This window comes from Phocoena sinus, chromosome 4 (genome assembly GCF_008692025.1).
Source record: "Phocoena sinus isolate mPhoSin1 chromosome 4, mPhoSin1.pri, whole genome shotgun sequence".
Lineage (NCBI taxonomy): Eukaryota > Metazoa > Chordata > Mammalia > Artiodactyla > Phocoenidae > Phocoena > Phocoena sinus.
Genome location: NC_045766.1, coordinates 45,700,042 through 45,723,428, shown reverse-complemented (window position 1 = coordinate 45,723,428; position 23,387 = coordinate 45,700,042). Strand labels below are relative to the sequence as shown.

Below are 23,387 nucleotides of genomic sequence, written 5' to 3'. Positions count from 1 at the left end.
AGAGATTAATTGCATGCAATCAACTTTTAAGTTATGAAAGCGGTATTTTCAGTATTTAACTCAAAATAAACAAAGGCTCTGAAGGAACCTTGGATTTGAAATACAGTTCCCAGATTCAACAGCTGAGTTCCAGAATTAAGCCAGAAAGGAATGAAAAATATTGGTGCTCTCTGGTAATAAATAGGAAACCACTGAGTAACGATCAGAGCTGAATTCTCTCACAGCACATACAGCTTCCTGAAAACATGGTGGTCAGAATGACCCAGTGATAAATAAGTAATGGGCCAACAGTGATTAGTAGCTGACTCTGACAGACTCATTTGGCTAGTGGTTATATTTGGAATGGTTAAAGATTTTTATGGTTCACAAAGACAGCCAAAGTATATAGATTCATGAACCTGAAGAAATAGGTAATTTTGATTCTTATGCATCTCCAGAGATAATTATAGGGGTACCTCATAAATTTCAAAACTTGGACAGGCACAGTTGCTCATAAGAGAGCAATTCTTTCTTAAGCTGAAATAAAAGTAGTAGTGAAAATGATTGCTCATCACTGTCTTAGCCCCCATCAGCATTCATTAGTATTCCTCTTTCATAAATATTGCATGTTATGCAAAGAATGAGATTCTAAGGATACCTTTCCAACAACTAAGAATGAGCTAAATTTGATTATAAAGAGGGAGTTTCCTTCAGCCTGTTTAAATGCATATTCTTGTTTTTGACAAACTTCAAATTTACATGGACATTTTTTTTTCCTGTATGAGAGCTGATTTCTCTACAAAATGCATATTCCACAGGAGATAAATGCTTAAAATATTTATATTAACTTATAAAGGATCGTTAGTTATACCTAAGGGTGCAACAACTGGTGATATGAATCAGAGCGTTTAGAAGCAAAGCTGAGAAGCTGTTGTTCTTATGTTGTTCAATATGTCAGTATACATTATAATTATTTTTTAGGAGAAGAATTTTCTGTGCTGAAGTCATTTTTCTCTGCCATCTCAGAGAAAAAACAAGAATTTACATTTAATCTTGCCAATGCCCTCTACCTTCAAGAAGGATTCACTGTGAAAGAACAGTATCTCCATGGCAACAAGGAATTTTTTCAGAGTGCCATAAAACTGGTGGATTTTCAGAATGCAAAAGCTTGTGCAGAGACAATAAGTACCTGGGTAGAAAGCAAAACAGATGGTAAAGTTTCCCATTTTCATAAAGTCATTATTTGCCATTGTATTCATGGTTTTTAATATCTTAAAGCAAAGAATGGTTGAATATTTTCCTATTAAATTATGGTTCAGAGGGATCAAATCTCCTATTTTGCTCTCCCGTTATTCAAATTAATACTAAATTGTAAAACAGAGAGAAATTGTAAGCTGCTTTGAAAGGTATACAGATTATTATTTTTTGTTTGAGAGAGACACCTATTTGTAGAATTCTTGATGGAAGAATTTTAATAATAATTTTTGTTTAAGTATAGGATTTTTAAGTATGGCAGCAGGAATAATATCTTTGGCCAGGTAAAACCTAGATCTGTCCATCTCAGATGCCTTCTTTCCCACATATACTGTAAATAATTAACTCATGTTAGTTGGATGTGTTAATGTTTCATAATAAATATTGATAGTTCTGTCATAAAGTTGTAATCTAAACTTTAAGTGTAAGCTGGCAAAAATTCCAAAGGTGCTACTGAGTGACATAGTAGAACACAAGATGAAACTCATACAGATCTGAGTTCAAATTCTGACAGGTTCTAAACTATGCTCCATTTAAAATGAGGATACTATTAAAACATTTCAGGATTATTGGAAGGTTAAAAAAAATGTATGTGAAGTGAACAGCATATATCAGGTCCTCAATTAATAGTAGCTTGTTTCTTTGTTCATTCGTTCTGTTACAAAAAACTGTGATGTGTAAGATGCCACTGTATTTTTCATGGGGAGCCTCCTATGAGGAAGCATAAGTTGAAAATATGAGCTGGGTGCTGCGAGCAGTGTTCACAGGAAAGTCCTATTATTGGGATACACAATGATACACATCCCTAGACAGCTCCATGACACCTGATCATGCTGTTGACTCACAGCTTGGAAATACTCATTGGACATAGAAATAGGAGACTGTTTTTTTATTCTTATTTATTTTTAAGTTAATTAATTAATTTATTTTTGGCTGCGTTGGGTCTTCGTTGCTATGCGCGGGCTTTCCCTAGTTGCGGCGAGCGGGGGCTACTCTTCCTTGCGGTGTGTGGGCTTCTCATTGTGGTGGCTTCTCTTGTTGTGGGGGAACTGGCTCTAGGTGCTCAGGCTTCAGTAGTCATGGCACGCGGGCTCAGTAGTTGTGGCTGGTGGGCTCTAGAGCGCAGGCTCAGTAGTTGTGGCGCACGGGCTTAGTTGCTCCGCGGCAGGTGGGATCTTCCTGGACCAGGGATCAAACCGTCATCCCCTGCGTTGGCAGGCAGATTCTTAACCACTGCACCATCAGGGAAGTCCAGGAGACTGGTTTTTTAGAAGAGGAAAATCATACTAGCAACCTTATTCTTGTCTTCTCCCAATGGTCAGTGGCTGCAGCTGCAAGAGTGGAGAATTTGAGTGAACCATTAACGTATTAATTCTGACTGACCTGCTGAAGAACCTTGAAATAAAGTTTAAAAATCACCGACAAATATGCAGGGAGACTTAGGTTTTGTTCTTTCTGTCTGAAAAACAATTTACACAAATAATCTCACTAAAGAGAGGCTGTCCAAATTTGCCTAAGACAATCATGTACCTCCTGTTTCCTAGTGAAATCCTGTTTGTACCTGTTTCTAAGTGAAATATTTAATAAAGCTCCCCTTTGTTCTCAAAATTGCCAAGTTTAAATGATAAAGCACCCTGTTTTTAGTTGATTAGCAAAATAAATTTTTGTTTTAATTCTATTTAAAGCAGTTCCTTTGAATAACTATTGCATATTTCTTCCCACCTCTTCCTCTATTCCTTTCACAGGAAAAATTAAAGACATATTTTCAGGGGAGGAATTTGGCCCTCTGACTCGGCTTGTTTTGGTGAATGCTATTTATTTCAAGGGGGATTGGAAACAGAAATTTAGAAAAGAAGACACAAGGCTGATGAATTTCACTCAGAAATATGGTGCAGCAGTCAAAATTCCGATGATGAAGACCCTTCTGAGAACAAAATATGGTAATATGAACAAAATCACACTCTAAAGCACTATTTTGGGAATTGCCAAGTATATTAATATTTTATTTTCTCTGTTCCAGGTTATTTTTCTGAGTCCTCCATGAACTACCAGGTTTTAGAATTACCTTACAAAGGTGATGAGTTTAGTTTAATTATCATACTTCCTGCAGAAGATGTGAACATAGAAGAAATGGAAAAGCTAATTACTGCTCATCAAATCCTGCAGTGGTTCTCTGAGATGCAAGAAGAGGAAGTGGAAATAAGCCTCCCTAGGTTGGTAATGTCATTTTATCATTCTTGTTCTTATGTTTTCACTTATAGAGGGACTTGAGTAGCCGGCTGAAAGGTAACCGATGCTCTAAAAGGCTATTGACAAACATAAAAAGAAAAGAACCCGTTTGGAGTTGTTACTCTACTTTATGGTTACAAAGGCAGGTCTGAACATTGCCAGCATTGCTTTGCCATGACAAGGATGGAATTTAAGTACTCAATATTCTCTGAAAGAGATGAAGAAATGTAAGTCTTCAAAACAGAATGCTGGGATTAAAGGGGATTATTATTCTTTTTATTATACAAACTTATCTTTCTCTAACTTTTTTTTCCTGATTGGAATTTAAAATATTTTGTCTTCTATTGTGTTTAAGGAAAATATAATCCCCAAGATTCTTGCGATACTCTACAGTTAAAAGATATGTAAAAGTGCCTTTGACAGATAGTGCTGTAAGAGTCATTAAAATATAAAATATAAATCCTAGGGTCATTTTTTATTATTGGGGTATATATATTTATATAAATATTTAAAAATTTTTAATTTTTACACAATTTTAAAAGTTACTTTCTGTTTATAGCTATTATGAAATATCGGGGTCATTTCAGATAGTTAATACAAAATGGAAATCACAAAGGTGTATCTCAGGAAGCCATAATTATAAACACTAATTTTTTGATATCATGGTTCCTGGAGACAGGAGAAACTTCAGAGAGTAAGAGGTGCCCAAATAAATCACACTCTACCTGAACTTCTAAAAAGAGACAGATGTCTAATAGATTATTTTCTGTCCCTTCATTTCTAAACTTTTCTTGAAACACTCATCAAGGCCTTCCTGGCTCTCCACCTCTCCACCCTCTTGACTTTTCCTTACTTTCCCACTTAGCCGGGATCCAGCCAGTTATTTCAATTGTACTCTCACCAAATGTTTTAAGTATTTCTGTCACCTTGTCTTTGTCCTTCTGTAGTTCTCTCCTCAACAAGGTACTCCTGCTTCCCAGCTACTGATTTTGTTAAGCAAAACTCTCCAAATCAGTCACTCTGGTCTCCCTGAGGCTGGAGCTTAGTAGTCTTTCTCTTCAGAGAACTTTCTCTTCTAACACCTCACCAAGACTTTACCTCTGCTCTCCAGGCACTGCTTCATGTTGATTCTCTTACTCTCAATGTATGTCTCAACTACCTGTTCCTTAAAGAAAACATATTAGCATGCAAACTCACCTCTCTACCCTTCATGTCAAAAATTGTGTACATTTTTGCTAAACTTCTCTTCCTCTGTCTTCCTTGATATCCTAGAGAAAGAGGTATCTTATGATTCCCTCACTCTGACTCTGGGCTCTGGATCCAAATATTTTTAATCATCCCCTTTTTCTTGAAAACCCTTCTTTCTTTAACCCCTATGGCATTACTTACTTCTATTTATTTTTCTCTCTTTCTGTGAAATTTTCCTCTCCCTGACTTATACCTTTTTTCCTTCTGTCCCCAGATAATATTTACCAGACTTTCATTTTCAGAAATTTCCTCTTCTTCTCTCTTTTATTTGTTCCTTACTATTCATGTCTCTAATATCGACTCTCTCTTTCCAATCTCTCTTCCAGTTCTCTACCATCTGTAAATCTATACTTGGATGTTATTCAGTCTTTCAAAGAGTATTTCTTTTAGCTCCTACTATGTGCCAAACACCAGGGATATAATGGTGTATGTGGTAGATAGTTTACCTATTGATCATAGAAATAATCATTTTTGGAATTGGTTACTTTCAAATTTACTTCTCTCTCTCTATTGCCTTTGGAAAGATTAATATTTGGGGTCACACACAAAAATACCCCTGAGTTTGAGAACTGTCTGTGCTATGTACTAGTAGTGGGGTCTTAGGAGAGTCACTTAATGTCCTGAGTTGTGGTTTTATTAGTACAAAATGGGGATAATGGTACCTATAACTAAGGTATCTTCATCTTCATTAGCCTAGATAACAAATGCCTAGATAATAATGTATAAGTTCCAAACTGAATTGACAATAGGAAATACAGGCTTTTTTCAGAATTCCCTTCTCCAACATTTTAGGAATCCCAACAGGAATGGTTCACAGTCCACAAATCTGCCTAGACTACTGTAGTCTGGACAGCTTTTCCAGACTGCTTGGCCCTGTTATCAGCCACTCCAAACTGTAGCCATTCTCATACAACTTCTCCCATAGTGTGGACACGGACTTTGCTTTTAATTTGCCCAGGAACAACTATGTGTTGAATTATGAGCTCTCCAAATTCGCATGTTGAAATGCTAACTCCCACTACCTCAGAATGTGGCCTTATTTGGAGATAAGAGTCTTTGTAGAGGTAATCAAGTTAAAGAGAAGTCATTCGTGTGGCCCTAATCCAGTATGGATGGAGTCATAAAAAGGAGGAATTTGGATACAAAGATACACAGGGAGGGAATATGATGTGAAGAGACATAGGGAGAAGATGGCCATCTACAAGCCAAGGGGAGAGGCCTGGAACAGATCTTTCCCTCACAGCTCTCAGAGGGAACCAATGCTGCAGACACCTTGATTTTGGACTTCTAAACTCCAGAACTGTGAGACAATACATTTCTGTTATTTAAGCCATATAGTTTGTGGTAATTTGTTAAGGTAGCCCTTGGCAAGCTACTACAAGTAAGAGCAACTTCAATGTTTAACCAAACTTTACTGAAACCTAAAAATAAAAAGGGCTTACAAGGTAAAAAGAAATTTAAAACCAGGTTTCAGGGATGAATATTCCTGGAATGTAGGTCATTTCTTGTACCAGGGAGTCTTCCCCTGTCCATTATTATCCTTAGCCTGCCATTGTCATGGTGCCAGGGCCCACTCACCCAAAAGGGGTGTCTTTCCCATCTCCATCCTACCCAGCATCCAGAGTCCTCCAACTTTTCCTAGCATAAAATGAAGGTAACACAGATTTTCTTCCATCCCCTCTAAGATTCCTAGTTGTAATAGGAATCTATAACAGTAGATTTCAACCCTTAGTGAAAACAACATCTTCATATGGGGTAGAACAGATTCCACTCTCATCATCTCAAACTTTTCCATCTCCATCCCAGGGGTTCTATTTGCATTAAAAAAGCTCACTACGTTGCTTTTCCCAAACAAATGAAGAACTTGCCTTAAAAGGTGAAATCAAATCTTCAGTTATATGGAAGCAGAAACATTAGTTGGCAGTTGTACCACCTTTTCCAAACAAATTCCAGGCACCAAAGATTTTTTTTTATCACAGCATTGTTTATTTTGAAAAAATACAGAAATAATATAAAAGTTCAACAGTAAACAAATTTTAAGAAAAGTGTGGTAGAATGTAACCTAGCCAATAACAATGATAGATATGGAGGCTGGGATAATGAGAAAAAATTATGGTATATTTTAATAGAAAAAAAACTGGATTAAAAAATTTTTACAATGATTACAGCTATGTAAAGAAACAAATCTACAGAAAGAAACAAAGGAAATTTACCAAAATGTTAACATTAGTTGTAATAGGGTTATGGCATTATGAACACTTTGTTTTTCCTTTTCTATATTTTCTATTTCTTTCTCCTCCCTGCTTGCCTGCCAAATAGAAAAGATAATACATGGGAATGAGTTAGGAACTTGCTTTTCTAGATAGCTGCTGAGGTGTAGAAAATGTAAACCTACTAAGGTACTGGGTTCACTTGACCAAATAATGCAATCTAAAGATTGCGCAAAGTCCTGGGGGGCCCCATTGCCATTTTCTGGGTGCAATTCTTCATCCACAGACTCAGAACATGGCCCTGTCTGTGTGTGGTGGTGGTGAGGGGTGGGTCTGATGTCTACCTGATGTCTCTCTCCTGCACGATCCCATGTGATTTAGAGGTTTTAGCACTGGATTAGCCGATGCTATCCGACCTCAACATCCGAAAGGGAAGAGAGAAGTGCTTAGGAGGTTTGGAATAATCCCAGGAAATCTAGTTCTAAGAGATTCCCCCAGAGACCAGCTCATTTCTAGACAGGGGGGTGGGACTGAATAAGAAGTCAGGATTCCCTTGGGAATTGGTGGTTGGTTAGCTCAGTGGCCTTTGCCTTTGGTGGGCTTTGTTCTTTTCTTTGACCAGTATCCCTGCTTAACCTCAGGATGTTGTATGCAATGTAATTAGCAAGTTGGTGGATCCCACTGAGCAAAGCCATTTGCTCCTACAAGGAAGCATCTCTGGGAAGTTCTCTACTGACTGTGAGTGCTGTTTTTGCACAATTATTGAGACACACACTCAGAAGGGGTATGTACAGTGGTGAAGAACATGATCTTAGAGTCTGACAGTTCTGGATTTAAATCCCAGCTCCACCTCTGAGCAGCTATTTAGCCTTGGGAAAGTTACTTAAATTTTCACACCCTCAGCTTTCCACAATCTGCAAATCGATAATACTACTCTGTACCTCATAAAGTCATTTAAAGGATTAAATGATATAATATATGTAAAAAAACTTAGTATAGTTCCAAGCAGTCAGTAATGGTAGCTAATTCCTATTATTAGCTGCTGTAACTGTAGCTATTTGTATTTCAAAAATACTACTCTTTTATTTTATTTTTAAATGATTTTTTATTGTGGTAAAAGTCACATAAATAAGACATACTATTTTAACCATATCTAACTGCACAGTTCAGTGGCAGTAAGTACATTCACATTGTTGTCTAACTCTCACCATCATCCATCTCCCAAATTTTTCACCTTCCTAAACTGAAACTCTGTCCCCTTTAAACACTAACTCCCCATCCCCCCCCCCCCCCCCCCCCCCCCCCCCCCCCCCCCCCCCCCCCCCCCCCCCCCCCCCCCCCCCCCCCCCCCCCCCCCCCCCCCCACCCCCCCCCCCCCCCCCCCCCCCCCCCCCCCCCCCCCCCCCCCCCCCCCCCCCCCCCCCCCCCCCCCCGCCCCTGGCATTGACCAGTGTACTTTCTGACTCTGTGAATTTGACTATTCTAGGTACCTCAAATAAGTGGAATCAAACAGTATTTGTCTGCACCTAATGTATATTTGAATGCATTTTTCAGGCTAACTTAATATATGTCCTGCAAACAGATTGTACCTTTTTTTTTCCCCCTGTGCTATACAGTAGGCACTCACCAGCCAACTACTTCATGCATAGTAGTGTATATACGTCAATCCCAAACAAACAGCTTTGGATCTCTAAGTGTGTGAATGTGAACTGTGTGTGGGTGAGAGAAAGTGACCTCAGGGAAAATGCGGCTGGGTGTGAGAATAGATAAGTCATGACCAGCTGCAATGATGATTCTAAATGTTCTTTCACTTTAGCCTATCAAACACTGATACAAATTGGAATCCAAGTTTACATTAAGCATTGTCCACATATGTTTCCTATGTGACAGAAAGCATTTTTAATTCAGCTCTTGAGGCCAATGGAATATTTCACACACACACACACACACACACACACACACACACACACACGTGACCAGAAACTACTATGTACTCACATAATAGTCCAAGTCCACCACTGTTAAGGATTGTGTTATATTTTTATCCTTGTGGGCAGCCCTAAGACTTGGTTGTTTCTAAGCCTGAACCTTCCAAAGATGACTCAAGCCCACTGTATCAAAAGTGGAATTCCAAACAATAAGGACAGGAACCTTGAGGGAAATCAGCTGAAGACATTTTGTCATTAAACAAGAGTCCTGGGTATAAAGGAGAAGAAAGGGACAACACCAATCCACAGTAGAGCCTGCAGACCAGGAGGGACTCCTTCTTCAAACAGAAATTCTGAATTGGGGCTTCCCTGGTGGCGCAGTGGTAGAGAGTCCACCTGCCGGTGCAGGGAACGCGGGTTCGCGCCCCGGTCCGGGAAGATCCCACATGCCGCGGAGCTGCTGGGCCCGTGAGCCATGGCCGCTGAGCCTGCGCGTCCGGAGCCTGTTGCTCCGCAACGGGAGAGGTCACAACAGTGAGAGGCCCGCGTACCGCAAAAAAAAAAAAAAAAAGAAATTCGGAATTGTGTTTCCTTTGTTTTTCTGCAGCTTTAACCTGTGCGAGACCCCTTTAAGCACAATGGTAGCCTGTGGCAGTAAACTGTTACCTTTTAAGGAGGCAGATAATATTTACATATGCTACAACATTCATTTCATGATTGGTTGGTCATCGTCTACCCAGTCCTTTTGCTACTCATTCTTTTACCTTTAGCTGTATTTTTTTGGACAATTTTAGAGGAGAGTCAAGGAAAAGAGGAAATGAACCACATCTAGAATAAATATTAAGATCCACAAAATTTGGAAGAGGGACACAATTAACACTACACATATTGTATTGATCGAGATTACGATTTTGGATTATATTTAGATTAGAAGGCAGTGGAAGTTAGCACATTAGCTCTGACTGGGAAGGGACCTGCATACTTCACACCTGGCTACTCATGGCTCCAATAATTATGGCTAATTAGAAATCGGCCATAGATTATACTTTTATTAAATGGTTGAATGGGTTTCTATCACCGTAGGTTTCATTGGACTATGTTATGAGAAAGACTGTTACTTAAATGACTCTCTGGTATGATTAGACCTTATTAGAGGTTGTAATAAGTCTTGCAGTATTCTTGTCATTATCCCCAAATCATTGCACTATTATACTAAAAATAGCCAAATTATGGGTGGACTAGAGCATTGTTCCTCAACCTTTTAGAAGCCCGTACTCCATTCAGTATAAAAAAAGTGTGGTAATGAAAATAGAAAAAAAGAACAACCCCAAAGCCTCAAAGCCATCATGCTGCATATTATCTTTCTTAGCAGGAAGTTAAAAGGAAGAAGTTGAAAATGATTGGCATAAAACAAGTTATTTTCATTATCAGTAGGTTTTAATGTGCATGTTGAGTTGTGTCCATCTCCAGTTAGCTAGGGTTCTGAATGAATAAACATCTTCCAAAACGGCATAATATTTTACCAAGAAATAATTTAGGGCCAGTAACTTTTTGCCACAGCATGTTCCTTGTTTGGAAGAACTATAATTAAGAAGCTTGTTCAGTATTTGGCAATTAAAACAATGATCTAATTAGACTGATTGCACAAGCTAATTTCTAGCCCCAGATGTGGGCCTACCTGTTAGCTAAGCAAGGATCCTGTGCTTGGGCAATCGTGTCTGCATCCAAACCAGAGAGCACAGGGGCAAAGACCCAGCTAGGGCACAGACAGAGCTCCTTGGGCAGGAGCTGTCCTGGGATTTCCCTGAGGCAGGAAATATACGTAGCCCCCTGTTGGAGGACTTTAGACTCTTTTCTTTCAGAAACAAATTCTCCAACCTGGTTGTAAATGTAAATGGTTCTTTTAGCATCTCTAAAGCCAGTAAGTACTAGCTTCTTCCGCCCCCCCTGCCCCCCTTTTTATTGAAATGGGAAAGTGAGGGTCACTGATTGCTGTTGACTTGGAATCATAGAAGATCAGTACCTGAGAGGATCTTTGAGATTCTTTGGTGAAGCTCCCTCTTCAGGCAAATGGAGGCTTGGAGACTTGCGTAGAATCTGGAGTCCTAACTTAGGGCCCTGAATTAGAAGTGTTGGCCAGCTTTTTTTTTTTCCTATAATTTTTACTTTATTGTAAAGGAATTTAGTTCCCTTTCAATCTTTTACCTGTAAAATACAGGGCTTTGGGGGAAGATGTTAAGTGTGTCTGTAAACTGAAGGAAGTCACATCAACTGTGACAATGGATGGGAAGGCTCATAGGTTTCTCATGCCCCCTCTCTGTACCTCTTTAGCCAACAATCTTCTCTGAGGACCGTTGGCTTCTGTTTCTGGCTCATAGTCTCTTGGATGCCTGCCAGGAACCATCTTTGATGCTGTGAAAAATCTGAGAGTGTATAGTTGCTGGAGGGAAGCTTTACATTTCTAGCGAAGAAGCAAATAATTGAAAACTTAGCTAGAATTCACCCTGTTTTGTTAGGTGTTACTTCAAAAAATAGAGTATTTGCTTCTCCCTTCCCAGCCAACCATTTATCTGGGAAACAAGTTATTAGCAACTCAGAACTGCTCAGTGGAGCTGGGGAAAAATGGTGTGAAAAGTGAGGAAACGTAACTGGGATAATGAAAACAAAATATTTCACAATAAAATCTCTTCCAAGTCATCCATTTTATAAAAATCATTTTGGTAGAAAATGTGTACAGTGTTTCAAAAATTTTCCTCTTCATTTTTTAAAACAGATTTAAAGTAGAGCAAAAATTAGACTTCAAAGAAGCTCTGTATTCATTGAATATAACTGAGATATTTAGTGCTGGCTGTGACCTTTCTGGAATAACAGGTAATATGGAAAATTATTCTTATATTATCATGTAAATGTTTTCTTAGTAATGATGTTAACTGAGTGATCTTAAAACTGAGGGAGCATTTGGCCCCAGAAGATACATACACAGAGAATAAACGTCATAGTCATGTCAAGCTGTCTGTAAACAAGCACTCTATTTAGCACTTAAGTAGTTTTGCTTAATGAAAGTCAGACAGCATTATAGAATGTTAGATAACTTCTAACCACGCTTACAGTGAGACTGTGTAGGAAAAGTATTATATGGGCTTTTATTCCAGCCCTGTTTGGATTTCCTTATCTGAATAATGGGAATTACAACTTTGAGGCTCTCATCTAAGCAGAGCTAATAAAATTTTTATAAACCAATTAGCAAATGTTAATTCGGTAATATTAGAGGCCATGAAATAGGCATCCACAAGCTGCTGGGTGATGAACACAATCTAGAAATTGTAATGCTGCAGTTTGTAGATTTAGCTTGAGACTGACAACATATCTGAGGAGATGGAGCTTTTATGCTAACTGGCACCTGGGAAATTGTGTATAGTTAAGACACTTAGTTACACAACAAAGCCCAAGACAGTCTTTAATTTTTCTCATCCTGGCAGTACCCACTAGTTCGAAAATAACTAAAGAGAAAAAAAATGGATGAAGAGGGCCAATTTGTCCTAAGTTATCTACCCTTTTTTAAATTCAGTCTTCTGTTTTATATATTAAAAAAAAGAACCACAACAGTCCTAATGATACAGGCTTGTCTGTCTGATGGGGTTGGATATCATAACCCAGCATTATTGTGTGTTCCTATATAAAATTTGGGCTTTGGAGAAGTATTCGTTAATTTATGCACTCATCAATTATGTGAGTAAATGAATAGAATGAATGAATTTTCCTGGCGGAGGAAGTGGGTGGGGTACACAGGTGACATAGCTGTTCATTATCACCTTCACGCATGATTTAGCTGCTGTTCTCACACTGCCAGATAGATCTGACTTCTCTGACAATTTCCTCAGCATCAGGAATGAGACAGTCAAAATTAAATACTGCAACAGGATGCTATCTAAGTGTGTCCTGGAATGCAGACACCTCACCAACTTGAAATAAACCAAGCTATTTTTTAAACACCTCTTCCTCTTAGATTTCTTTCTGGCTTTCGGAAGCTCACTTGCTATACCTCAGACTTTCAAACAGCCACTCACTCTGCAAATTCCCAGAAATTTGTGACTTCTATAAAATCTCCTTTTACAAGAAGATTTATCAAGAAAATACCTCCAAAATGCTTTATAAAAGAATTTGTGCAAGAGAATAACCCTGAACAGAAAAGAATAAATGTCCAACATATTTTGCTCTGAGTTGCCTATTTGAGTTGTTTTAACTACTTTGATTCTTTGGTTCTGTCTTATTGCCTGAAATAGAACAACCACAGTCAAGACTGGCACTATTTCTGGTCTTCAGGAGAATAGTGAATTAATTCCCTGCCATCCCTACTTACCATTTGTAAGTAGACAATAAACATTTGCTAAAGGCTACTGTGAACCAGTCCAGTGCTAGTGCTGTGTGATAGTTACACAAAAGAGACACTATCTTATGCTCATGTCATTCACAAGTTTTGAATGAAATGTTTTCAAAAGAGTTATTTTGGAAACTTTATGATGAATATTTGACTTCTGTTATTACTTCTTGTGTCACCTTTGGTAAAATATTTAACCTTTCTGAACTTCAACTTTCTAATCTATTAAATGAGATAATATCTCATAGTGGTGGAAGAAAAGAATATATGTAAATCACCTTGTTCAACATCTATTATATAGTGGACACTCAGTAAATGTTAAATACAAAAAAAAAGTGAGTAAATGGCACATTAATATTTACTTGCACATCTTCTAGCAAAGCTATTGAAAGTTTCTTGTCCTTTTAACTTGACAAAGACATACTTGGAATTTTCACAGGAAATTAAGGGAAGAATTATTGCAAAGATGTAGAAACCAGTGAGTTTATGAAGTTCAGATCCCTTGTTCTAATCTATCATCTCCCAAGTCCTGTTCTTTTTCCAAGACCGGGCCCCCTCTTTGTAAGATGGAATACAGAAGACCAAATTGCTCAGTCTAATGACCAGGGAGTCACTTGGTCTGGTGCCAGTGCTAAACCACATGCGTGAAATTCTCTACTCCACCCCAACCTGCTTTTCGGTCTTCATTCTTTGCATGAGCCCCTTGGTCATCTACTCTGTGCTCTATATGTGAATCCCATCTTATTCCAGGCAGTTGTGGGAAAAGAACATGCTTATTTGCATGACCTTAAAAAGCCACACTCCTGCATCTTAGTTAACCCACACTAATGATGTGGATGCCCCCTTTTCTCCATCTTACATGTTTCTATCACTAGACATAGCCTTATCCATTGATTTATTTATTTGGTAAGTATTTATTGAAAGCCAACTATGTGCCAGGCAGTTTTCTAGAGTTGAATAAAATCTACACATTCCCTCTTCTAATGAAGTTTACATCTGTTAGGGCAGATGGACAATTAACAAGTAATTAATTAATTAAATGGTGAGGTGATAGATGCTATGGATTAACTAAAATAGAGTCATGGGATAAAGAGATTTAGATCAGATAAGAGCAGAATTAGACATGGTGAGAAGGGACAATTGCTTTGAGGAAGTGTCATTTTGCTGAGACCTAAGTAACAAGGGAGCCAATCAGGGAAAGTTCTGGGAAAAGGGATTTTAAGCAGACGGAGAGGTGGGGCTAAAGTCTTGATGCTTGACCTTGTAGCTGGAGCTACTGGACCCGGAGAGGAGGGTAGTAGATGAGGATGAGAGGTAATCAGGGGCCCAGAGAGAGTCATTACAAGCAGTTTGGAGTTATTTTTAGGAAGCCAATTTTTATGCAAATAACCCTTTGATGACGTCTATCTTGCCTGAGGAGATTTACTTTTCTGTAAGCTGTCAGAGCTGGTTCCCCTTGACTAAATTATTTCTTCATGAATCCTTCTAAATTCGGTCGTCTTGGTGAAGTCCACCTGCATCACATCAGCTTTCTCTCATGAGGGACAAAGCTCCTTTCTCTTCAAGTTTCAAGGCTCACCTTCCTTTCCTCACCCTTTCGCCACCACTGAACTCACGACCACCTTTCCGTTGTCTCTCTGAGGAACACCGTCAGATCTATCTGGTCTGGACACAGGGGGGTGGCAGGTGGCTTCTGAACTCATGGTTTCACTCCCCCTTCTCAAGGAGACTCTTCACAGGTCACTATACCAGAAACGCTTCACACATACATCAGTTCCACCAAGGGGAGGAGAGGGGCCTTCTCTCTCAGCTTGTTTCCACTGCAGAACAAAACGTTATTAAGACGCTATGTTACACTAGAAATTTGACAGGTTTTAAAGCATAGCTCTGAAGCTATTTTGTAACAGATGACACAAAAGCTCTTTAGACTTTTATCGCCTCATCAGTCTTGAAGGAAAGTAAATTTTGTTCTAAACTCAGATCAAAACCCAATATGGAATTTAAAAGGCAAGTTGGCTTTGAGGTCGAAGACATAGGGTGGGATTAATTCAAATCTGTAAAGCCTTTTTCATCTTGCCTGTAGACCATGACTAAGGCAGGCAAAACCCTTTGTCCATTCAAATATTTCACTTAGTGGGGTACCTGATTTGAGGCTTATCGCCTTCTATCTTTATATCTGAGCTAAACTTGGTCTCTCCATATCTTCTCTACATCGTCTCTGCAAGAGCTAAACCTAAACCACATTTATCTCTAGCAAATTAACTAACTTGGAAGGAGTTTGGAATTTTTTCCTTTTCTTTGTTCATTTGAAAATGTAATTCACCTGGGATCCAATAAGTAATAGCCCTGAGTTTTAACCCTTCAATGCACTTTCATATTTTCCTACAGATTCCTCTGAGGTGTATGTTTCCCAAGTCATGCAACAAGTTTTCTTTGAGATAAACGAAGATGGCAGTGAAGCTGCAACATCAACCGGTAGGACAAATGATGTCACAGCAAGCCATGAGGAAGGACTGGAGGAAATGAGCGTGAGGATGCTGCCACTTTGTGGTCCTCTGATCTCCTTTTCTCCTCGTGCTGTCCAGTACACTGAAGGAAGGGGAAAATGGCTATAGAAGCTATTTATGCATCTGTGCGGCTGGAGCTTAAGGCAAAAGAAAAGGGAAGGGACTTGATTACGAGTTGAGGCTCATCTACTGATATCTACTTATTTGTCAATTGGATTTCCTGCCCATTAGCAGATAGGACCCGTGGAGAAAACTGTAGGCTCAAACCTGAAATCATGATTGTTCAGGAATGTTCACTCATAAGAAATTGTATTAATTTCATTCTTCCTTTGCACTCTTAGTCCCTACTTTTCTTTTTTTTTTTTTTTTTTTTTAGATTTTTTTTTTTTTTTTTTTTTTTTTAGATGTTGGGGGTAGGAGTTTATTAATTAATTTATTTTTGCTGGGTTGGGTCTTCGTTTCTGTGCGAGGGCTTTCTTTAGTCGTGGCAAGCGGGGGGCCACTCTTCATTACGGTGCGCAGGCCTCTCACTATCGCGGCCTTTCTTGCTGCGGAGCACAGGCTCCAGACGCGCAGGCTCAGTAGGTGTGGCTCACGGGCCCAGCCGCTCCGCGGCATGTGGGATCCTCCCGGACCGGGGCACGAACCCGTGTCCCCTGCATCGGCAGGCGGACTCTCAACCACTGCGCCACCAGGGAAGCCCCTTAGTCCCTACTTTTCTAATGTGACTTTTGTTATCTCTATGGCAATGGCTCTCGAACTTAGCTGCACGTTAGGGTCAGCTGAAAAGCTTTTAAAAATTCTGTGCCCAGACCGCGCCCCAAAATAATTAGATCGGTATCTCTGCGGATGAGATTCAGCCTTCAGTATTTTCTTACCTTTCCCTAAGTGATAACAATGTGAATCCCAGGTTGAGAAACACTGCTCTCCAGTGACTTGGAGCCTATCCTTGCAACTGCGAGTGTAATGCATAGACCAGCAGCATCAGTGCCCCTTGGGAACTAGTTAGAAATGCAGAACCTCAGGCTCAACTCCAGACCTACTAATCCAGCATCAGCATTTTCCGAGGTCTCTTGGTGACTTGTGTGCATATTACAGCTTGAGGACCACTTCTATGATATACCTCCTTGAACAAATGATATATTTCCTTGAACATTTTGAATAGTATCTGTGCTGCGTAAAAGTAATACCCAAAAAATAATTGGAGAAAAGCCTTAAATTGAATTAGAAATGGAAGGGCAACTTTAATGAATTCCTCATAAGTCTATTTTAATTCTTCAGACCATGACTTTAACCTGTATGTAAAAGATATGCATCCTTTAAATAGTCATATTGATAAATTTATATCCACATTATTAATTTCTTGATTAATTTATAACGCTATGTAATGGTGATGGATTTTGACATCTGGGTGGGGCACACTGGACTCCCACTACTGTTTTGTCATCTCCTGAAGGACTTTGCATTACTGTGCTCAAGGAACTTAGATTGGAGGGGATGAGCTATTACAATCCTTAGAGAAATCAAAGGTGGCTTTGGGATGAAGTTGCTAGTTCACGTAGACAAATTTTGCACTTGCTTTTACACAGAATTGGAAGAGTCCTTATAGATCATTGTCTGAACCTCTCATTATGTCGGTGAAGAAACAGGCACACGTGTGACGTGGTCTGCCTAAGGTCATGCTAATAATAGACAGTAGGGTTTGGACTGAAATCAGGTTCCCTGACTTCAAGTTCAGAACTCTTCCTGCTATCACCTGATGCCTCTTGTTTTAAGTGTAGAGCTCTCTAAGAGGATGTAACAATCATCAAGGGATCAGCAGTGACCCTGATGTATCACACTCTCTACCCTCCTCCTACATGTCTAAAATCAGGGCATAGATTTCCCTTGTGGAGGTATCTCCCTTCTTGTCTTCCATGCCAAGAGAAGGAACCTTTGGCATAGGAGATGAAAGTGGGCACTGGTATGAGTCTGCATAAGAAACCCTTACTAAATAATCCTTATATACCATTAATTTTCCCCATACATTTACCTTCCCACAATTTACCACCCCTAGACACTCAAACCCCTTTTCCTTTGTGTAGTCACTTCTCCACAATTTACCACTTTTTGTTAAAATGATATAACCCCTTCTTTGGGTATTCACTTCTTTTCTGTGAAGCTCCTGTGTGGAGACAAAATAAAACCATTGATTTTGTTAATCTGTCTTTTGTCAGTTTAATTTGCACACCCCAGTTACAAACAAAAAGTGTAGAGGAATAGTTTTTTCCTTCTCTACGTTTGTTTTTCAATTCTGATCACATGTTGCATTTTAAAAATGATTTTCATAGGGCTGAAAAAAATATACAAAATTACTACATTACTGGTAAATAAAACATCTGAATTGAGTGCAGAAATACTTAATCTAGAAAGAAAAACAATCCAGCCATTTAAATTTATCCACTCTGAAATATTGATAAATGCCACAATGGAGAAGCATGATACAAATTATTATAGTAAATAATTGTCAAGGCAGCAAACTTCTAATATCATAATAAAAATCCCATACACATTCACAGCACAAATCCTAAAAGTTCTGAGCTCACAGAATAATTTTGGAAAAGTTAAAAAAAATAAATTTGAAGTCAGATGTGATTACTACAAGCCTGGAGAATAGAAATAAAGTACAAACATAGCTGGATAGGAATTAGGAGTTGAAAAATTATGAGATAAATCATATAACACAAATAAAAAGTGAGCAGAAAGTTACTGCTTAACAGATGAAATTTTCAACTGCTTTCACTAAACTGAAACAAGTTTTGGTTTTCTTCTTCATTGAGCATAAATGTGAAGTTAGAATTATTCAATGAGTAATCCAATATTTATTCTTCTGATCTTTGATTTTTACATTTATTCCAAATTTCTTTGTATTTAGAAAATGGTTATTTTTCCTCATGTTAATTTCTCAAACAAAATGACCTTTTCTGTCTACAAAAAATAGTATGGATATTATGGATATATTTTCTTTACTGATCTTTTAATGTGCACATCTAAATAACTGTTGTCTCTATTTCATAGGCATACACGTCCCTGCGATCATGAGTCTGCCTCGAAACCAGTTTATAGCAAACCATCCGTTTCTGTTTATTATGAAGAATAACCCAACAGGTACCTTTTTGAGAATTCCCTGGAGGAACTGCTTAAGTTAAATAGACTTAGTCCTAGATGCTAATCTCAGTCTATACATCTGAGATCATTTGTTATTTCAATTTATTGAATTTATTTTAATTTTTTTCAAAATGTTTTTAGTGTCTGTTTCTTGAGCGCTTGCTTTGTACCAGGCATTGTGTGTTAAGAGATGACAGTGACCTAAAATAGAGCAATAGTAGTAATAGCTGCCGAGATAGTTACTATACGTGCTGGTGATTTTAAATACCAATCTCCACAGCTAACACCATTCCAATAAGTTAGATATTTGATGAATAGAGACATAGATGCTCAGAGAGAGGTTGTGTAGTTTGTCTAAGGTCATACAACTGAAAAGTGGCGTAGTGAGAATAAGACATTTTTGTTTCAGAAGTCAACTTTTCTTTCAATGATGCCACAATGGGAGTGGAAGTTGGAAGTTGCACAGTTGTGAAAGGTTTCCTAGGTAGATTCCAAAAGAATAAGTGACTAGCTATAGGCTCTGAGTGGGATGGAGGAGTCAAATATTATTCCAAATCTCCAATTTGGGCAATTGTGAAAGATAATGAACAAAAGGTAGGGGCACAAAAGGTAGGGGTAGTAGTCGATTGGACTGGCGTTAGACACAATGGCAATGTAAATGTAGATCGTCTGAGTAGATGTTTTTGCAATTTCTCTTATGAGAAAGAGAGGCCAGAAATGTGGATACAGTGAGGAAACTTTCTTTAAGTGTATATTTAGGACTTCTCAGGAGTCATAACCCCATGTGAGGACTCTAAACCAGGGGAAAAGAAATTATATCTTATTCATTTCTTTATCCAGCCCAGTATTTGGCAAAGTGCCTTGCACTTAATATCAGTGCTCCTAGAGACTGAAGGTTTGGACTTGGGGTTCAAGTCCCAGCTTAATGAACTAATAGTTGTAAGACAAGTCACATACTTTCTAAACCTTATTTTCCCCACCTCCTATCTGAACATAATATTAGTACTTATCTCACAGAGTTAAATAAAAGAATATATGAAACCTGTGACACTGCCTGGTACATAGTGTTCATTGTGAATACATCAATAAATGTAAATAAGTGAACGACTGAATAAATGAAGGAAGAAAAATGGAAATTTTCTTTATATAAATTGTCTTACGTGGAGAAGAGACAGAGTTAATTTCAGAATCTGAATCTGTTAGATTAACTAGCAATACTGATATTATTGGTTCCCTAAAGGGATATATCAGTCACTTTTTTTAAGTTCCATGAAACTAATGCTGAACGACCTTTCTGAAAGTTGTATCTTGGAAACAATGGGACAGTTTCAGATTTGCTGAGATTGTATTAACACAACTTCAATTCTAGTAGTGGATGTCAGTGTTAAGAGATATTCTGAGTATGTCATTTGATCTATACATCTTTAACCTTAGGGTAACTCTAACTTCTTGCCATCAGTGTGTAACTATTGAGTATGGAGAACAGAAAGAAATGAAGTTCATTGGGCTTCAATGCACTAGGAAATAATGGTGTTTAGCATAATGATGTTTTACTCTTTATTTTCCAAGTTGATGACTATGGACATGTAATAGCTATCAGTTAAACAGCAGTGAAAATTCAAAACCCAAAATAATTCACTTATTTATTTATTTATGATAATAATTAACTATCAGACCCTTAATGACTATTTCCACTGTTTTATGATCTCTACTGTAATGAGACTTTCTAAACTAGGGTTACTCCCTTAAAGTATTGTTTAAAATGAATGGCCACTCATTTATTGGAGGCTGTAAATTGTTGCCACATAAAATGTAGAATGGGTTATTACCTTAAGACAATACACATTCAGTGATTTATTTATTTTTCCTCTCACAAATGAACTGAAGAAATCATTGGGATTAACGAAGCTGGTGATTTAGCATGGTGTAGTAAACTACTAAATGGCTTAATGATTTATATAAAATATATTCATTTGACAATTTCTGGAGTATGAGGGTGAATAAGTTTAGATTTAGTACAACCAATTTTTACCTAAATTTTAAATTTTGTTTTGGTCAAACAATCCTCTTATGCAAAATCCATACATTACTTGTATTTTCCTATCAGTATTTGACTTCCTATCATAAGTATTTCAGTATATTCATCCAAACCACTTACCAAGCCAAACTTCTAGGGAAATGAAGAACAATTTTTCTTCTTTTAGGCTGAGGGTATAGGCCAGCGTTAGAGACTTTCAGAAGAAAATTGTCAAAGATGCTACATGAAATGTGCCATTTCTCAGAAAGTAGTGAATCATGGTTTTGAAACTGACAGTACTCCATACATAATAAAAAAATGTGTTTATAACTTTTTCAGGTCGTGGGTTGAAGGGAGAAGCAGACTGCAGGGTATTCACTAAGAAATCTTTTTTTCTAGGTCATTAGCTTTGGTTATGTTATTGTATTTTTACATTATGAAGTAAAAACTGCTTCCATCTGATGGAGATGTTTTATAACTATATTGATTAAATATGAGGGACACTTTTTAAGAAGTGGGCATGAAAAGAAATGTGGAAACAACAATGATTTCTGCTTCAGCCTGCCTGTGAGTCCACTGTGACTATGTCAAGGAAGATTTCACTAATCTGTCCAATTTAGTACTGAGTAGATTGGTGATTGCATGAAGACTCTACTGAAAATGTGGTTCTCTTGGTCAAAAAAAACAGATTAAAAAGGCTGGGACAAATGGCTTTTATGTAATGTCCTACACTTCTCAGTGTTTAAAACTAAACTATTATCTTCAATTTATGAGGTTAGTTGCTATGAAAGTTACTTGAAAAATTCCCCAAGCAAGCAATTCTGATAAGCACTTTAATGCCATAGAATTATAAAGACACAAGAGTTACTATTGATTCCTATTGTGGCTAAATGTAGTATACATCCTGAGGAAGTTATTTATGTATCTCTATCTATCTGAAAAATAGAGTCTTTGTTTTCTTGTGTTTTGGGAATTATTCTGAGAATTTTGAGGCAAAGTATTATTAATTATAATCATAAAAAGAAAAAATCTGCTAGAGATTATGTCTATTTCCATGTTATTGACTCTTCTAAGACTGTGTCTGTCTTTGGACTGAGCAGTAAGGAGTTAATGAAAAAGTGTTCTTCCTTTTTATTTCATTTCTGCCATTGTTATTTCAAATACATGTAAGCTTTAAAATGTAAAATTTTATTTTATCACTTTTGAAATAAACCTTTATTACATATGACTTTAAGGGACATAACTCAAGGCAACGCTTGACATAGAGCCACTTCCCTTACCCTAGTTGAAAAGAAAGGTGAATGCATTTTAATATATTTATTTCTGTTTTGTCCTCTAGTTCTTAGTTCCTTTTCACTTGCACACACAGAATGGCTGGAAATAGATGTTTACGTGTTTAAATTTATGCTTTATACTATATCACCGGTGAGGATTTGAAAGCACTAGAGATGTGAAAATATTGTCTTTAGCAGTAAGCTTTGATTCAGAGCTGAAGGAAGAGATGTGAGAAGCTGCACTTTTAACCCCAGTGGTTTATATTACATGCATAAAGAGATGACTGCTAATACCTTAAATTTAAAATGCGTCCATGCTCATGACCATTTTATTATTCTAAGTTTGCCTGACTGAGTCTCTATATTTAGAAGAACACCTCTCTGTCACTTTATTTTTGCTTTCCTTTATGAAAAACAGGACTAATGCATTTTCCATGACAAGCTGTTGTGGGTGTTAATTTACTTCATAAATTATCAGAAAATGATTAATAATGATATAATTATCTATTTTAGACAAAGGAGTGGGTTTTGCTATTAGACATTGCTTATTTACCATATAGAGAAAAAAGACAATAATTTTTAAAATATTAAGAAATATTATTGTCATTTTTTTCTCCAGAAATTCCGAAAGTTTTTTTTCTTTTCCTAGATTCAATTTTGTTTATGGGAAGGGTGACAAATCCTGACACCCAGAAGATGAAGACAAGAGATTTGGATTCACTGTGAATGAAAATCACAGCCTCAGAATATGGAAAATAGTTGATTGTCAAAACCTCATCAAATATTTTCTATATATCTTTTTCTGTTTTAAACTGTGCCTTTATTAATCTGTATTCATAAATAAATGAAATTATGCATTAAATGTTTTTGTTCTTTCTGTATTTTTATAGAGTATACATGAATCAAAAGTAGTGAACTTACATAAGATATTAATATTGATATGGTAGAACAATCCATCTAAGATAGCTTAGATATCAGATTCCTGTCTTAGATATCAAAGTCTGTATTCTTTTTTTTTTGCGGTTGTGGCTTCTCCCGTTGCGGAGCACAGGCTCCGGACGCGCAGGCTCAGCAGCCATGGCTCACGGGCCCAGCTGCTCCGCGGCATGTGGGATCTTCCCGGACCGGGGCACGAACCCATATCCCCTGCATCGGCAGGCGGACTCTCAACCACTGCACCACCAGGGAAGCCCTGTCAGAGCATTTTTTCCTCCTG

At 37.8% G+C, this 23,387-nt stretch overlaps 1 protein-coding gene across 4 annotated transcripts in view; it reads left to right on the top strand.

Moving 5' to 3' along the window:
- The window catches only part of SERPINI2 (serpin family I member 2), a 30,157-nt gene extending 7,124 nt beyond the window's left edge, over positions 1–23,033 (top strand). For 3 of the 4 annotated variants that reach the window (XM_032629296.1, XM_032629297.1, XM_032629299.1), the window contains exons 3-9: positions 961–1,191; positions 2,979–3,173; positions 3,254–3,446; positions 11,622–11,719; positions 15,615–15,701; positions 18,791–18,880; positions 22,821–23,033. In XM_032629296.1, coding sequence (XP_032485187.1) covers positions 961–1,191; positions 2,979–3,173; positions 3,254–3,446; positions 11,622–11,719; positions 15,615–15,701; positions 18,791–18,880; positions 22,821–22,897 — 971 coding nt within the window. In that variant the 3' untranslated portion in view covers positions 22,898–23,033. Of the gene's footprint in view, positions 1–960; positions 1,192–2,978; positions 3,174–3,253; positions 3,447–11,621; positions 11,720–15,614; positions 15,755–18,790; positions 18,881–22,820 lie in introns of all 4 variants that reach the window. The other variant, XR_004349552.1, reaches the window with a different exon arrangement.
- The last annotated feature ends 354 nt before the right edge of the window (positions 23,034–23,387 follow it).